The sequence below is a fragment of the Haliaeetus leucocephalus genome, unplaced genomic scaffold (genome assembly GCF_000737465.1).
Source record: "Haliaeetus leucocephalus isolate CR32 unplaced genomic scaffold, Haliaeetus_leucocephalus-4.0 Scaffold151, whole genome shotgun sequence".
Lineage (NCBI taxonomy): Eukaryota > Metazoa > Chordata > Aves > Accipitriformes > Accipitridae > Haliaeetus > Haliaeetus leucocephalus.
This window is the reverse complement of record NW_010972587.1, coordinates 295700-314552: the sequence shown is the minus strand read 5'-3', so window position 1 is coordinate 314552 and position 18853 is coordinate 295700. Positions and strand designations below refer to the sequence as shown.

The window sequence follows — 18853 nt, the reverse complement described above, 5'->3', positions numbered from 1 at the left end:
ATGGTTGGACTTGATGATCTTGAAGGTCTTTTCCAACCTAAATGATTCTATAATTCTATGATCTTGTGGGCATCTGCACTGGAAGCAAATCTGGAGAATCCTATGACCAAGACAGCATTTGGGGGAGACTAGCAGTAGGTTGAACAGGAAAACAACTACCCATAGGAGAATCCTATGAGGAGCTGGGGTTTAAAGCTTGTATCAGACTGTGTAAGAATAACACACCTTAAAGACGGAGCTAATGCTAGTTCGTGGAAAGACTGAACAAAGGCCTGCAAGGACACCTTAGAAGTGGAAAAGAATATGACTGAGAATTGGACATTGAGTGAGACTCAGAGATGAAACAAAGATCGGGAGAGAGAAAAAATGAAACTTGGGAGGGAGAATTCAATGGTGCAATCCCATCTCCTACAGACAGCTCTTGACTGAAAGAGGTAGGGCAGGAGAGTCTGACCACCAGAAAACATTTGCTTCCTTGGAATGGAAGACAAAAGAAATAAGTGTCTTTTACAGTCTTTGAAACTTGGAAGTCTCCTATGCTAAAAGACAACAGTTCTTTAGTTGCTCCTTATTGTCCTGGGTTCAGCTGGGATAGAGTTAATTTTTTTTTACAGGAACCTGGGAGGTGGGGGGCATAGCCGGGGCAGCTGACCTGAACTGGCCAAGGAGCTATTCCATACCATGTGACATCATGCTCAGTATATAAAGGGGGAGCGGGCCGGGGGGTGGGCTCTTCTTTTCGGTGGGGGAAGTGGCGGAGCGTCGGGTCCCAGGTGGTGAGCAGTTGCACTGTGCATCACTCTTTTTGTATACTTTTTCATTAGTACCGTTGTTGTTGTTGCAATTTCTTTGTGTTGTTCCAGTAAACTGCCTTTATCTCAACCCTCGAGGTTCCAGGTTTGGTTTTTTTCCTCTCCTCCGTCTTCCCCCCTATCCCACCGGAGGGGGGCGGGAGGAGTGAGCGAGCGGCCGCGTGGTCCTTTGTTACCGGCTGGGCTGAAACCACGACACTTATTATAAATGTCAGTTTTAAAGAAAGCACTTTAAAAAACTTTCTACTGTATAGATCTAAATGGATCCATATGGGCAACAGTGAGATTCTGTGATACAGACCTCTGCCATTTGAATTAACCAAAATAGAAAAAAAACAACTTAATAGTCAGGCACTTAAAAAAAATGACAGAAGTAGAATTTCCTGTGCAATGTACTTTTGGCATCCCTATGTGCATGCACTGTGATCTAGTGATATCCTAATGCACCTTTGGTTCTTGGTGGTGGGGTTTTTTTTCAGCTGCTCGATGTCATATTTCAACGTAAAATTCTTTCCATGCTGTGAATGGGGCAGTATTTAAAGACATCCTTAATAAACACACACAAGCAAACTCAGTGACAAAGGCACTAAAGCACTAGTGAAAGGAAAGCTACTCGATTCTTTGTCCAGGCTTTATTATAGCTTCTAAAGTCAACAACAGCAAACGAGCTGAGTCAGAAAGAATGGAGAAAAAGAACACATACAATTACTACTCTATAGTAATTACTTGTTCCCACTAGGTTAAGCAGCAAAATTAACACTCTAATTTGAGTAAAGCATATTACTAAATCTGCTTAAGTCACTGCCATCAGCAAAACCATGCTGATTCAGATTTAATTTTTATATGCAAAAACCCTGTAAATAAAATAACTTAAAATACCGCTGTCATTAAGGATGATGGTGAAAAATCAATGCATACAGTGTAGTGCTTCTACTCACATTTTCTCAGCTTTCTCAATGTTTCTGCTGCAGAAATCCAGTCTGATGACAACCTCTGTCTTTTTATGAACCATTTCATTGTAATCATCCTTGATTATTTCACTGAAAAAGTGAAGCATTTGTCTATAACAATAAAGTATTCAACTGCTATCTTACCAGCAATCAGTAATACAATAATATACCTACAGTAATAACTGCTAGTAAAAATTGCTTTCAGTTAGAGATGCATTAGTATAATCCTCATATAAAACTATCCTGTGCAAGCTGCTCAATTGTACCTGCATGTTACCAGAGGTTAGACTTAAATTATTCACAGAAGAAAGTGAAGTTGTAAATACCTAAACCTTATTGCCAGAAAAGAAAGAAGGAAAATATTCAGAAAGCCTATTCATATTCAAGGGGTAAAGAAAACCTCCCAAGATACTGGGAGATCACAGAATTACATATTGATAATCAAGGCATATCTAAAAAAAAAAAAGGTGCAATGAAATTCAATCAATTGCTTACATTAACCATCGTATTCCTTTTCGCATCAGCTCCTGGTAAAGTAGCAAAGAACTGGCAACTCTACAGGCATAACATACAATACCCGTCACTGCCTGATGGAAAAAACAAACAACATTAGTACTAATCTGGCATTCTCTTAACAATTGTTTCAAGTCAATTAATCACAACAAAGCAACACAGATTAATAAAAGAAAGAGCAACATGAAGATGGTAGTTTAAAATGCATAACTTTGCCCAAACTTTAGTCAGGAGATAACCAAACACTCATTATGGAGGCAGAGCTAAACATGGTAGTGAGTTTTTTCCAGTTATGCTGAAATATCTGTTAGAGATTAAAATAAGTCTCTTATAAACAAAAATGACACCACTTACTCTCAGGATTTACTTTAATTTCTGGAAAGTCACAAGTACATTTCTTCAGTAGTTTAGGAGTTAAACATATACATTAGAAGAAACTTGTAAAAAACAACACATTTTTAAATTCTAAGGCTAGGGACTCTCTTCATTCACCTAATTCCACTTACAAGTTGCTGCATTATTTAGAATTGTGAACAAATTTTCAGAAGTTATAACTTCCAATATTTTAAATAATTAATATCAACTGATGACTTTGTTTATTCATTTTAAAGACTTCTGGTATTCAAAGTTACATGCACTTTCAGGACTAGCATGCCTGAATACAAGGCTCCTCAGCAGGCAGTATTTTATAGGCATAGTATAAATGGTGGTCACAAAGTCAAAGCATGGCAATGCATACATTCAGTAGTTTTAGAAAAATGACCAAAAGAATGAAACATTCTCTACTTGTCTCCCACAGATTCTGAAAATTTGCAAGAGAGGCAAGAGAAATTCTACTCTTTTGCAGTCTCCTAGAGACTCCTCTCTATTCAGAGAAAGATGAAAGTTACTTTTCTTACATTAAGTTTTGTACCATCACAGGGGATGTTATGAATCTTTTAGCTAACTTCAGGACTCCAAAGTTGCAGGCTCCTTCCCCGCCATCACCGAATTATGCAGTAACAAAGCACATGGACTTTAGAAGGCTAGTTTTCTGAGTTTGCTTTTTTAAAAAATATACATACATACTTTGTATACAAAGTATGGCTTTAATATACTTTTGGAGCCCTTGTTAACAAATACATTTCTGCCAATCAGAATCCTCACTAGCATATTAAAAATAGATTCATTAATATTATTCATCTGAAAAACAAATAGCTTTCATTTCAGTATCATTATCTGAGACAGGTATACAAATTAAAAGAATAATTACTCACTTTAGCCATACTGGCATCCCCATCCAAATCATAACGTTGATGTACTTTAGGAAGTAAAACTGAAACATAAACCAAACATCTGTATTTTCTTACTTTCCATAAGAGACTTTAAAAGTTCAGACTGTTTCCCCTCCCCACCCTGTACACGGTTTTTACGTGTGTCGACATGAATTTTCATCTAATCTGTTACTGCCAAGCCTTTTAATATCATGTGGTTCTCATGCACACCTTCAAAACCAGCCTTTGTCTTAAATGCTTTAAATAACTTGGTATCTTCAGCCAACTGTCCTTCCCTTCCTTTTCCTGAGTCACTTTTGAACATGCTGCACAGCACAGATTTCATGCAGGTCTTCACTAGTGATCCCTCTTCATTGAGAAAGCCAACCATTTATTTCTGCTCTTCAGCCCTATGCTTGTCCACATGGGAGACTGTTCCCTCTTATCCCATGGCTGCTTAGTTTCACTGAGACTTTTACGGGCAGGACTTCACCAAACAGCTTTTTGAAACCTAGGGTAGCCTCTATCAGCTGAATCTCCTTTGTTCTCATGCTCATTGACTCCTTCAGAAAGCTCTGGCACAATATAAAGGCCCTGTTGATCCTTCCACAAACAGCTCACCTACCCACACTCTTCAGCACCTCTGTGTGAGTGCCAGCTGGCCCAAGCAGTCAGTACGTAGCATATACCAACAAAAGCAATACTGACCTCTCATCTGGAGGCATGTCCTCCAGCTCATCTCTTATAAAAACAGCTCTGGCAGAGGGCCCTCTATAACCCTTTCAATGATAAATGGAAATGCAAAAACCTAATTTATTTTTTTTTTCTGTTATGGCATTACCTTATCTTCTAAGCAAAGGTAAGTTGTTAAGACCTCCTCTGTTAACTGAAAGGCTAACCACATTCATGACAAATAAAAAAGTAAAACTTGAATTTCCACTTAGTGAGTAAAGGAACAAAAGAACCAGCTTTGAATTACATTCTATAATGTTCCTTTCTACTTGTTAAAAGTGCCATGCTTCAAAAAATTTCAGAACTCCATATGCACCACTACATCTTAACACACAAATGCTCAAGTTCACAGCACAGGAACATTACAAGCAGCTACTGTTTCTGTAAAAATATGCTGGATACTCAGCATTTTTGGAAAAAAAAAAAATGGACTGCATACTTAGAACTTCAGGTATCAACAGAGAAAATTTTCAAACACTATTTCTAAGACATAACAGACATAAAAGGATAATTAAATAACCCAAACTATTTACAAAAGATAGCTATAAGAAAGGGGAAATGACTTCTATATACCTTCTTCGTAGATTAATCCGACAATGTTCACAGCCTCCCTGCTTACTACAAAGATAGGATTCTCCTCAGTTGTTCTGGGGAAGTGCTGTGCCAATCTGCCAGGCTCTAGTATTAAACGCCGACCTTCATATACCAGTTCTTGACTCTGAGATGGTATTTTTGTCTGTTTGTAGACCAACTCATGAAATATAGCAGCTCTATAATACAAACAATATATTCAGTAGTAGTTAAGACTCACTACAATACTTCAACAATTCAGATTTTGTATTACTTAAATAAAAATCCCTTTTACTTCTGATTAATTAATAACTTGTTTACACATAAAGCATTTGACTTACAAGCAGAACAAAAGGCAGCACACTGCCTAAGGCTCCAGGTTGCTCTGTTACAAAACTAAACGCTATTTCCTGCAAAATATCAAACTTCCCTTTCTACCTCTGATTTTCCACCAAAGCATGTCTGTGTAAACAAACTTGCTTTGGCCTGAAGTCTGAAAGTCAGTAAAAACAAGCAACACCAGATGAGAGGAAGGAAGCATACTTCGGTTTTCTCAGGGACACCCATTTCTTCAAAGGAGATGGATGGTCTCCCCAAGAGAAAAGTCTGGTGTTTTACAGGTCAAAAAGCGCACACCTTAAATTCAGCCTGTAAACTAACAGACAGTCAGATTATCTCCTAAAACAGCAGTAATAAGGAAGACCAAAGACACTTTGGTATTTTATTTCCAGCAATCAATGGATACAAGGCATAAGAATTTATAACAAACTTTCCCCTCTACCCCCTCAAAACCCCCAACCACCAACCAAACAAACAAAACCTCCCACAAAGAAGAAAAAACCTTAAGCACACTAACAGGAAGGACCAGTTTGCCTCCTGCGTAGCACTAGTACACTGTCACTTCTTAATACTACAGCTAGTATATAAATAATCAGGTAAATAATAAAATAAAATTAAAAAAATAGCAGTTTGAGCTACAAGCAAGATTTGTTGCAAAAATAGTATTTGGGCTCTCTCAAAGCACAAATGACAGAAGAGAAAAGAAAAATTGGAAAAGGCCGGAACTGTATTTACACATTTGATGAAATAACTGTTTGCATATTAGAGAACAACAGATGCTCTGTATTATCTGTAATAAGGCAGAGAGAAGGCACTTATTTTTGTATCAAACTGTAAACCAGACTTTACAGCTTTTAACATCAGCACTTAATGACCATAAAGTGAACTCCATATAACTCTGGATCCTAAATTGTACTAATTACAACTTCAGAACCCCTGAGAGAGTTTTACATCAGACACAGATGATGTGCACATTTTGTATTCTTCAGGACAAGATAAGAAAAGCAAGAGCGGAACACAGTCTCTGGAAAGCTACTTTGTAAATAAGGTACATATACAAATGTGGGATGAGTTGGTAGCCATTATGAACACAGACATGATGTAACATGTCAAGGATTAAGTTTGTGTTCTGTCACTGATTAAGACCTAGTTTAAGATCAGTTGATTTGACCTTCAATGATTTTATTTTTATTTTTGGTCAACATGCTTCTATGCACTGTGACTACACAGGAGAATTACAAGCTTTCACTTCCCCAGATAAACCGCCAAGGAAAGGCTACTGAATTTGTATTTGTAACACTGGTGATCTGAGATCACAGTACCGTTTGCCCGAATAACAGCAAAGTAATGAAAATAGAGAGAACACTTACGTATTATAACTGTGAATATAAACTTTGTGCAAGGTCATCTGCTGTAGTGAAAAGATGTGGATTATTATTCGGTGCAGTACGTCACTCGTCTCTGCAAAGAACTGGTCAAACCCCCAGCATTTTTCCTGGTCTGCTTCAAGAATATTTGCAAGGACAGGTGTGAGCAGTACTTGCAGACCCCTAAAGGACACCAGGAAGAGATAAGACAACTTGGATCTATTTGGGTCTTTTTACCTTGTAACCACTTGCAATATTTCATTTGACTTGTCTCATGAATGCAAATCTATTATACCTTGAAGAACACTCCAATACTTTTTTTTTTTTCCCCTCTCCTGAACAACAAAACATTCAAGGGTAATGTCCATTGTTTTTCATTAATACACATACTTTATCTCTTTCCTTTTTAGGCTCAACTACCAAAATATTTTTGCCTTGGTATTTGACAAATTCCATGGGCATTGGAAAAATGGCATGCATTTTAAAAGTCTACATTGTAGAGTTAAGGTCACCTTCTACCACTGCTGGGCAGTAGTCTTTTACCCAGGTCACCCACACACTTACCACAGTTTATAACTTTGAAGGAAGCTACTGCCATTTATGGTTTGCTGGCTGAGCTGCTTGTGTGAGCACACTATGTTGCTTTCAGTCAAAATCAGCTGCGTTAGCAAAGACTCATTATTTAAATTGTCAACGCTAACAGAATTCATCCTGATTGAGATGGGGCTAAATAAGTACTCCATGCATACAGCTCAACTGCTGCAAAGAAAAATATGCAACTATTGCCTTACAGTCATTACTATTCTAGGACAAAAGGCAGCTTAAATTTCTTGTATTTCTACTTTGATAATCTGAATTGCAAGGAACTTTATAGATCCTACTCCTGTGTTATCATGAACAACTTCTTCGAAGTTTTAACATTATGTACACATCAAACCTGAATCCAGTGGTAAAACTGGCAACATTTTGAAGCAAGCTTCAGTGGCTTACAAGCACACTGATGGCCATGTTAGGGGTCAGTGGATGTTGTGCTCAAACTCACTTTAGTACTAAACATATAACAGTAAATACTGTTTAAATGCTACTTGAAAATATTACTGTAAACAGATGTTTAATGAAAAAATCTCTTCCTTTATTATTTCAAGCACTTCAATTATATGGAATAAGCAGAGGAAACAACTGAGCAGTATCATGAAAAATATATATAAATTGCAAGCTCTGCACACTATAAACTAATGAATTGATTTAAACCAGACTTTCACTCTACACCCCTTATGGATCTACATATTTGGCTTTCAGAAAAGTTTGTTTCTAGAGTCCGTTCACAGAACAATTTTTCTCCCTTTACCATAAAAGAGTATTAACTTTAAAGTACTGAAGAAGTCACAGGAAGATAAATAGGTAAATGGGTTACGGGAGGTGTTTTTTAAGATCATATTGAGATTAGATCTTCCATGGCTCTTCCTACTGAGTATTATGATGTATGAAGCAAAAAATATGATAATAAAAAAAATTTATAGATACTATGAGAATATGTTAAAATGTGCTGATGTGAATTTTCTTCTGGCAAAAATGCAAGTGTCTGAACTGTCTTTTCTTATTATTTCCTTCCTACTGCCTAATCTTTGTAATGTCTGAAGTCACCTTCTTGCAAGAAAGGGTGGCTGTCAATTCAAATTTTATTAAATCTTCATACTCTTTCCTAAGGGTGAAGAAAATATAGTAGTAATCTTTCTTCTACTCATACTGCTTCAGAATCCCAGGTGCTCATTTGTACATTAGCAGTCATAAAACTATTTGGACAGATGGGAAGAAAAAATACTTGGTAACTTAATAGTAGAATGTACTGATCTACTGAAGAATTCAAAGAAAACAACTGCAACAGTCAGATCTCTGTTCCAAAGACCCAATAGTGAGAGACTAACTGGAAAGGCACAATCAGGTAGCATCGAAACATTTTGTGAGAAGTTCGAACTTACTTTGAAAGACTACAAGAAACAGGCATCTCCCAACTCCATTCAATTGGTCCATTTTCTGCTTTCTGTATTCCAGAAATAGCACCAGAAGGCTTTCCAGTGATTATTTTATACCTGTGATACATTATAAAAATAATAGAGACTTCAGCTACTACCTCCCATACATACACAGATCTAGTAACTAATCCTCAGAGGGCTATCAATAATATAAATCTAAACAACAGGTTGGCCTAAATTTGTAGGTGGTGCAATAATTAGGAAGCTTCACTTACAAGCTGACAGAGAGTGGTGCTAAAATTGTAAACAATGAAAAGGAAACACTTTGGGCTATGTTGGAGAAGCAACTTTGTCCACCTCAGGTTTGGGAAAAATTTAGGAGAGATTTCAGGCATCACTGAAGGAAGCTGAAGTTTTTTCACGAGTGTTAATTAAAGTCAGATTTCCCAGGCAGTTCAATTTAGGCATTACAGGACTAACTTCTAGCGTGTTCCATGGCAAAAGATGACATTTAGCCACCACAAAGTCACTTGGGGATAAAGAAGGAACAGGATATGGGCTCTGAGAAATTAAGTTGGAAACATCTAGCAATTTGGATACAGTTTGGCATTGTCTAACTTTGTACTGAACAGGCTAGTATTTCTCATTAAATGAATCAGGAGCAATATGCTTTTTGCAACAGAAAATTTCAGTTGCGCTTTCTCTTTTTGGAGGACGAGCTACGTACAAAACATATGTTCCTTGCTTATCTCTCAAGCAGATACAACAACAAGAATGCCTGTGGGGTAACCACAGGATGGGCAGTTCCTTAAACTAAGAAAATTGCAGTCAGCTTTGCAAGGAGTACCAGAACAGAAATGATACTGGCCTATTAAAGTTCCCAATTACCACCTTGCTTTATTTTTTAAATGCAACACAAAGAACAACAACAAAATAGAACTAGACTAAGATGAAACAGAAATCAGTTCCAACCAGCATGTCATAGACACAACTTCTGTTTCCCATTCAGGAGCTACTCCTGTTACCTTCAGCCACAGTCCACAACTATGCTCCTCAAAAAATGTCAGTCTCATGGGTAGTGCATGCATTTCAAGACTGCCTGGGAAGACAATCATTTAAAGGACAACAAAAATTTGCAGAACTGAAAACCTGTTTCAGAATAACATAATTTCGCCTGAACATCCAAGTTATGTACACCACTCTGCAACAGATCAGCCTAGTGCCATGGTGAAGGAAAGATGTGTGGAAAAACATCAGTATTTTGGGGGAGCTCTGATGCTTAATTCAGGTCTTATGCTGCCACACAGTAAAATCTTTGGTGAAGCAGAATGTTTGTACTGGTTTTGGCTGGAATAGAGTTAATTTTCTTCATAGTAGCTCATATGGTGCTGTGTTTCAGATTTGTGACCAAAACAGTGTTGGTAACACAAGGCTGTTTTAGCCACTGCTGAGCAGTGCTTACACAGCATCAAGGCCTTTTCTACTTCTCACACTGCCCCGCCAGTAGGTAGGCTGGGGGCAGGAAAGAAGCTGGAAGGGGACACGGCCAGGACAGCTGACCCCAAGGGATATTCCCTACCATATGACATCATGCTCAGCAATAAAAGCTGCGGGGGGCAAATTTGCCAGGGTGGCAGTTGGTCAGGGACTGACTGAGCATCAGCTGGCTGGTGGTGAGCAACTGGGGTTTTTTGCATCACTTGTTTTTCTTGGTTTTGTTTTCCTTTGGGTTTAGGGGTGGGGTTTTTTTGTTGGCCTTTTTTTTTTTTTTTTTTTTTTTTTTTTACTTATTAAACTGTCTTTTATCTCAGCCCACAAGTTTTCACACTTTTACCCTTCCAATTCTCTTCCCCATCCCACTGCAGGGGAGTGAGCAAACAGCTGTGTGGTGCTCAGCTGCCTAATGGAGTTAAACCACAACAAATTTAAAGAACGTTTTTCCTTAAATATTTTTACTATTTTAATGTTTACTGTGTGTGTGTAGGATTTCTTGTTAAAAAGCATTTCATGGACTGAATTAATTTACGAACAGATAAAATTCTCATTCTAAATTACCTACATCACTTCCTTGTTTCTACGAGGTCCTTCAAAAGGTCGGAAAGGCAAACTCCCTGTTGCAGCGTGGTAAAAGGTCACCCCTATGCTCCATAGATCAACTGTTGCTCCGTACTTTTTCTGATGTTCTTTCCTCAAAACTGCTCGCTCATACATATCAGGATGCTAAAAAGAAAAAAAACAGAAAAAAGAAGTTAGAATTGCTTTATGCACAACATAAAGAACAAAAACCTGATCTGTCATTTCACAGCAAGATAATTTGCCATTCTAAACTTCCAGCATTTTAATCAAAAGGCAAAGTTAGCTTCATCATAGAATTTGCTTCAAGTTATTCTGACAGAGCATCACAAAAGTGTTCATAGGTATGATAGCCTCTTTTATTAAAGGTTTGCAAAAAATACTTGAAAATTTAGCTAAAGATTGACTACTAGAATAAAACACCACTGAAGAAGAAGAGAAAGCCAGTATTCCTCCAGATGATTTTGAAACAACAGAAACCAAACTGGAAAAAGATCCATAGCAGAGGAGAACATCAGTTATGATACTACATGTGGGAAAACGTGGGAGGAAGAAAATTATGCCTAAGATGCTTGTATTGATGCTTCCCTGCCTGCCTCTCTTTGGTTAGCTAAGATATCAAGTGAATCTTAACTACACCTAGCATCATCCAAGTAGCTCAAATACAAACTGAAAAACACCTACAGAGATAAAGGCAGACATTCATAACTAAAATACTGTTGTTCTTTCTTTCACACAAGGAAACAGTGGAAGTTAGACCTGGAAATTATTTTAAGGCTACTGTGCTCAGCAGAACAACTGGCATGACCCAAGGTGAAAAGGGTGGAAAGTTATAAAAAAAAAATTATAATACAAAGGTTTAAATACTAATTTCCACAGTCTGACCTTCACCTATTCAACTCTCATCACAAAGGGCCCTGGACTTCAAACACTTCAACAGAAAGTGAAATCATATGGGCTTACTAAATACTCTTCTGTGCCATAAAGAGAAACAAATTGTTCATCATCTTCAAGTTCTCTTGCAGCACCAAAGTCTGTAAGTTTGTAAACAGACTGACCATCTTCACCTATAACACGCATTATATTGCCTGGTTTGATGTCACGGTGCACTATTCCATTCTCCCGGAGATGATTCATCCCAGCCACTTCAAAACAAAACAAAACAAAACCCCACAGAATTTATGTACACAACTTGACACAGACTGCACAAGCACTGAATTGTAACTGAGGCTAGGAAGATATATGTGTTTACTTTCTCACTGGGAAATGTGAATAAGAAGGGACATTTGATTAAGACCAGGACCAGAGGATATTCTAAGCATTTTTGTGTTTTTTTCTTTTTCTTTCAAACAGCTAAATTACAGTATTTCTTGCTCTCAGCAAGATTTTTCCCATAAAGTAATGGAGAATAATATTATAACAGGCAGACACAGATAAACCTCATTATTTTTCTGATTTACTCTTCTGAGATTAATTATCACTAGGAATCAGTCCAACAAGTGACAAATAATCTTGAAACAAACAAACAAAAAAGAATTATAGGAATTATAGCTTTAAACAGAAATGGCTTCTTAATGCAGCTATCTATACCAACAGACATAAATAAAAGATGTGACTACTTATGACCATATTAATTTGTTCAATTAGTTGACAGTCATTCAAATTCCTCATCTCTTGCTTTTTCACAATAAACAGAACAAGTATGAGCTCGTTTCAGTCAACGAATTAGACCAAAGAGCAAAGTCTACATACCCACATCTCTCAAAACAATTAAGAACTCAGACTCTGGCAAACCAAAGGCATTAGACGGCTCCTCTAAAACTGTATACAAACTCCCACATGGACAAAATTCCATAATTAGTACTTTGTGTCTAGTTGTTGTCTGGAAAAAAATTAAAAAAGATAAGTCTGTGAGCATTGTGAAAACAATGTCAGAAATTACATATAACCACAGGATCTTACTTTAAAAAAAAAAAAAAGTAGTTCTGTAGCTAGATCATAAATCCCATTCTGGTGATCATCTTCAAAAGAAGCGCAGGTGAATTTTTATACTGTTTTATGTATTCTAACTTGGAGAGGGGGAAAAATTGAGAAAGCCTCAAATTCTAGGCACTTAGAGGGTTGACAGCAGTATTGATAGTTGGACAAATGACAAACTACAGCACAGAAGAGCAGAAAGCAGCAATTGTCCTTCTTCCCTCTTTACTAATCTCAGCATCTGGGTCATTTCAACTGATCAGTCTTAGTTTCAGCACAACTACTGCAGTTCATATAAACACACAGTTCTACATGTCCTACGTCATTATTTTAGTTGGCTGCAAAGCAAAAGCATAAAGTTGTCAGGATTACTGTAACAGTTCCAACTATCAGTATGTATTAAATATTCATACAGGTAGATAGTTTAAAAATTCTAATTCAAGACAAAGCTTAGGACAGTGGCTTCTCAGGATGGCTTTGAAGAATCATAACCTGTGCCTAACCACCAAAAGCGAGCATATTCTTTCAAAAACAACAACAAAAAAGAAAGAAAAACAAAAAATGCTAGTGATTGGGTCAGAGTATTTATATCATCATACATGTTACTGTTCTTTAAAAATATAACTTTATCCTCTATAGTTAAGGATAAAGCAAAAAGACAGTTACTGTGGTTACTACTATACATCTCAGATCACAAGTACAACAATTCATTACCTCTTCTTCGATGGCAAACAATTTGACAATGTTCTTATGATTTAGTTTCTTCAATACTTCAAACTCTCGCATCTGAACATCCACAGGACGAAGGAAACTTATACTGTTAAATACTTTGACAGCGTATAAATCCCCAGTTTTCTGTTCAAACAAACAAATTACTAATCAAACAGAAGCATAAGACTGTAAATGCACACATATCCATTATCCAAGCATTTTGAGATCTGTTGTTCATACAAGCATACCCAGATTGGAAATAGTTCAAAATAGTATTTTGTGTTAAAGTGGAAATTAAGATTCTACTAAAAATATTAAGTATATACTGGTTTAGTTTAATATAGACTAGAAGCACACAGACTAGCAGAATGGAAACGCAACATTAGCCCACAAAAATCTAAGTGCTTTTAAAAAAAGAACAGTTAGCATAAGAAAGGCTACACATTTAAGAAGGACCCATAAACTTAGCTGAAAAATAATTTTTTCAGCAAGAGGTAAGCCACTTGCACAAATCAGTAAGAGACACGCAGATACTACAGTTGAGAATCTTGGCTGGCTTAAGTTAAGAGATGACTTTTGGAAGCTGAACGTTGCTCTCTTCTTCTTTATTGTTCTGTTGATACTGATAAAGCAGTATTTGTTTTTTCAAAGGCGGCAGCATTGAGTACTACATACCACTCATGCAAAATCCTGAAGCAATTCAAACCCACATAAGTGACAGGAGCAGTCGTGAGCTTAATCAGAGACTTAAGTTCTCAAGTGGGACCAAGCCCCAGCATGCTCAGGCACCCACAGCACCAGCTGAGAGTGCAACGTACCTCCCTGCGCCCACTCTACGAATATGCTTGCATTAGCAGTCTTGTGCGTGACAGACTGTCTATGGACAAAGCCTTCCTGCGCTTAGACTAGGTGTGCTGTACAGCACACTTACATGCACTACTGCTGCCTGGGTAAAAGTTTTCTCCCGTTGACAACGAGCTGCAGGTCATGCGCTCAGACTAGTGAAGGTGATGAGAGGTGCAACCATGAAACCATAAGCTTTACAGAGGAATCATTCCGTGTTGAAATTCACTCACCCAGAAAAGCACATTAACTGCTGAACTATTGCTTAGCGTTGCTCCACAGTTAAATGTGGAATACAGAAAACACTGTAGCTTATATATAACTTCATACTGATTTCACACAGACTGTCATTACCATAAGGGAAGATCACTTTCACAACTAGGCTTATCTTCATTCTGTGAGACATACCGTGAAATTCATAGGAATAGAATGACCTACACAAATAAGGTCATTTTAGCCCCTCACTCAGGTTACAACATACACATCAGCATATCATTTACATAGCAAAACTGCTCAAAGATGTACTATTTTGTACTGATTACTCAAGGCATGTCACCAAGAAGATGGTGTCCTATACATGTAGGAAGCATTGACTTATGGACAAAGACTAACAGCAACTTCATCCAATATGATAATATGTTAAGAACATTTCACTTACGGTACAAAATCATAAAAATGAGTTTTAAAAGAACAGGGAAAAACTATGAAAAGAGAACTTAGCAAAGATGAAAATAACATATCATGTAATAAAAACTGATAAGACTTTTATTCCTATTTAAATTCTTAAGCAAGGAGTATTTTTTCCATAAAACTGAAGAGTGGAGGAATGAAGAATTAATAATGGTTAATATTTTACAAGGACAAATAATACAATATTGAAAACAAATCCTCAGAAATAACTGTATAGAACTCTAACTGAATGGATGTTTATTAAAAATTAAAAACTAAGTATGAATAGTTACAAAGATATATTTGCTTTAGGCCCAAGTCTTGAACTGGTTTTCGTTGATTTCACGATGCTACTCACATATGAAAAAATTTCAATTTTAGATGTTGCTCAGATTAGTAATTCCTTACAAACCTTATGTCGTCCCCGGAAAACATTTGCAGTAGCTCCTTGTCCTAGAATGTCAGACAACAGCCAGAGGTAATTCGAAGTGCTCTGCATCTTTGCTCTTTGATGAGACAGTTTTCTTTTTCACCTTAAAAACAAAAGGTTAAATATAGTGAATTATAATTTAGTAAAATACTTGAACAGGACTTACTTTAATTAGAAAGAAAAAAAAACCCACAACCCAACCACAACTCCAAAGACACACAGAAATAATTAAGAACAACCAAGTAGAAGAATAAGAGGTGAAACAAAGAAACAAGCTCAACAATCAAAACTAATGCCATAGACACAACACCTCTCTGCATTTGAGGTCTTTACTCCCCAAACTTTGTTGGAAAATACAACTGGAAAAGTGAAAGCTTTATAATCCGTTTTCTGATGTACACAGGTGTTTAAATGATACAGTAACAAAAACTACAGGAAAGAGTCAAAAGCACGTGCACAAGGTCTTTTGAAAATAAGCAAGACCTGCAATCGAATTCCATTATTTGGTATATACGCCAAAGAACAGGCATCAGAGATAACGGCAGATGGGTATACGGATCTTTTAGATCCCTTTGGCTCTGGAAGCTGCACTTCAGTACAACTGTAAAGGAACTCGACTAACTACTTACAAAAAACTATTTTTACATAAGCTAGATAAAAGTCACAATTAAGACAAGTATTTTCAGCTACTTTCTTCATCCACCAATTACTACAGGAAAAAATAAAGGGACATTTCTCTCATTTCTAAAATTCTACGTTTGGTACATCACATCATTTCTAGACAGACAGCCTAGCTTCGCCACCCTCCCTGAAATGTAAACTGTCAGATACTCAGGTCTTCACAGATCCAAAAGAAAGAGGAAAAAAAAGTTAGATTAAATTAAAACAATTAAAAAAACATTAGAACTACCAGATTTCTCCCCTTGCAGGAACAGCAGGAGCTGCAGGTGAATACCCTTGCCTTTTTGGTTTAATTAAAGCAGTGATTTTGCCATTAAATCTAGCGAAAGGCTCTAAGATCAAAGACGTAGCTTCCTAGATCTAAAGCATCTTGAGATCAAAACGGCAACCGGACCAGGGGAAGGTCCTGCAGCAGCAGCCGCCTTTCCTCACAGCCTGGCAGGGGACCCTGCATCTGCCCCTGTTAACTGGCAAGAAACAGCTAACGGATCCTCAAACAAAACAAAAAAGCCTTTCCTGTAACTCCCAGAGGAAGAGGTATGACAGAATTTCCCATGGATGTCTATGACAAGAAGGTGGCTCACACTTTGTGAGAGCTCCCTGGCGCAGAGGATGACACCAGAGGAGCCCAACAGCCTGCACCGCTCCGCCGGCCACCCCAGCACCCTCCGCCCGTCCTGCTCCGGCACCCGCCTTTGCGCTGCTCCTGATCCGACCCACACCATGCCGCAGAGACCCCCACATTTGCTCGTGACTTTGAATGCATTCCTCTATCCATAGTGACTGCGGACTTCATACTTTCATTTCGCTGTGCGCTCATGTAAGATGTGGAGTTTCTCGCAAAGGTGTCCCAAAACACCCGGGCAATGACATGTAGCATACAGAACTCAACGACGCAATGCAAAGACCTGACATTACTCTAAACTAAATTCAAAGCCATGCAGCAACACCATTTGTAAAATCTAGATAAAGTTCTTAATGCCTAGAGAAGAGAAGAAAGGTTTTTAATCTCAAATTCGAACCAAAAAAACCCCCCACCACTCCCCAAACCCTTACAATTCTCAGTTAACTCTGACTAGGCAATTTACAGTAGCAGAATAAGATAACTTCTCCCAGCTGGCAATTACTGTAGATACCAAAGAGCTACATATGATGCAGACATAGAAGGTAAGGAAGAGGTCTGCAACGAAATATTGCACAGCCCACTCTGTAAACCATTTTTTAAATCTCCAAATTAAAAAATTCCTCGTAATTAAAACCCTGTTTGTAACAAGCCAGCTGGCACATTACCAACAAACATGTATTTTGTCATTTATTTCAAAGCAACATTCATTAGATTCATACCAAGACGCAGAAACATAATGAAACCTTTCTAAGCAGACAGAAAGCGTGCAGAAGGATCAAGTAAACACAAAGTTTCTTCACTGACATCTGTTCAAATACTAAAAATTTTAGCAGCCTATTAGAGACTGAATTATGATGTTGCCCAAAGTGATAAAGGTGAGGTAGCTTATATATGAGATCAACTCTCTTCCTTCACAATTCCTAATTAAATTTGCTTGAAGGTCAATGGGTGAAAACAAAACAAAAAGTGACAGATGAGCTTGAATATCATTCAATGGATTTAAAAAAAACAAACTAGCAAGTCACTAACGAGTTCTCAAGGTCTCGTTTTTTCCACTTGCAAAACTACAGATACAATTATGCCAGTATGAATCCCAGGGTACATATCCAGTGCCAAACCAAAGTCAATGTTGCACTATTCCACTTTTTTTATCAAAACAGTATTTTTATAATAATAACAAAGTCTACACTCTTTTGGCAGAGTCTTCACTTTTAAGGCATAAAGTCTCATTCACCTTTAGTTTTAATGTTCAAATTATAATAATTTGATTCAATAACTTATATTTAGACCTCCTTTGATTTAATACCTTTCCTTTCTTAGACTGATTCAGAACTCATCTTTGCTAAACACTCAGCACGACCATTTTTCTTTTCATATCTTCCATTATCTTCCTCAATCTATTCACTAAGAGTTTCATACTGAAAAAAAAAATGGATCTCTAACCGTAAAACTGGTCCTGTCACTAGATTTAATGCTTAACTTTCTGTTTCTTCAAATCGCACTCATGTAGTATCAGACTTAATGACCAGGAGTCAGAAGTTCCTCACATATATCTAAATGTATCTCTCCCACCACCAGGTTGATTGTCCCCCATGACTCATTAGCATTTCAAGGGCTAGGGGCTGCTTTTGGGGTTTGGGGTTCTTTTTTGAGTATTTTTCTGCTTCTGGCGATGCTACTACTTCTTTGTCAGCAGGGGGAATTGTAAGAGAAAAAGACTGCATTTGCTAATGCGATTTTTTTTTTTTTTAAACTCGCGATACTTTGAAGCAGGAGTATTGACTGCTTCCAATTAATACGAAGAAGTCTGCTGTTACCTCCGGCAGGTGGGACACGCACAGAAAGCAGGTACTTCCCCTGTTAACAGCTGCAGTATACAAGCTCACCAGGCAAGCAGGGACAGAAGATGAAGGGAAGGCTCTTCCAGTCTACAGGCAAGATCCTATATGCCACCAAAGCCGACAGGCAAGGTGCCGGGGTTCCGAACAAAGGTTATGTTAGCGTCATATGGTCTGGTAAACATAAGGGTTTTATACTTTCTGCACGCCCTCTCTTAACGCCCAGGAAGGAAGTTTCTCCCCCCGAAGTTCCTCCTTCCTACCCCCCCGTTCTTCGGCCAACCTCCTTCCGGGAGCTTCCAGCCCAACACCGACCGTCCCATTACCGAAACGCCCTGCCCTGGGCCGCACAAGCTGCTGCCTGAACCCAGGCGAAGCCCCGCAGGCCCCCAGAGGCCCGCGACGCCAGCGGCAAGCCTGGCTCCGGCGCTGCTCTCGGCGCTTCCAGCCCGCCACGGGGGAAGAGGACTCCCCGGCCTCGGCCTCGGCCCCGGCCC

General features: G+C 38.1%; 1 protein-coding gene across 4 annotated transcripts in view; it reads right to left on the bottom strand.

Annotated features, from left to right (window-relative positions):
• TBK1 (TANK-binding kinase 1) overlaps positions 1-18853 on the bottom strand; it is a 34336-nt gene that overhangs the window by 15191 nt on the left and 292 nt on the right. Inside the window, exons 1-12 of one of the 4 annotated variants that reach the window (XM_010561717.1) lie at positions 18405-18494; positions 15195-15315; positions 13274-13414; positions 12335-12464; positions 11546-11727; positions 10569-10729; positions 8516-8626; positions 6540-6719; positions 4834-5030; positions 3532-3590; positions 2258-2349; positions 1751-1852 (exon numbers count right to left, since the gene is read on the bottom strand). In XM_010561717.1, the coding sequence (XP_010560019.1) occupies positions 1751-1852; positions 2258-2349; positions 3532-3590; positions 4834-5030; positions 6540-6719; positions 8516-8626; positions 10569-10729; positions 11546-11727; positions 12335-12464; positions 13274-13414; positions 15195-15281 (1442 nt within the window). In that variant the 5' untranslated portion in view covers positions 15282-15315; positions 18405-18494. Of the gene's footprint in view, positions 1-1750; positions 1853-2257; positions 2350-3531; positions 3591-4833; positions 5031-6539; positions 6720-8515; positions 8627-10568; positions 10730-11545; positions 11728-12334; positions 12465-13273; positions 13415-15194; positions 15316-18335; positions 18495-18853 lie in introns of those variants that run through there. The other 3 variants (XM_010561716.1, XM_010561718.1, XM_010561719.1) reach the window with 3 other exon arrangements.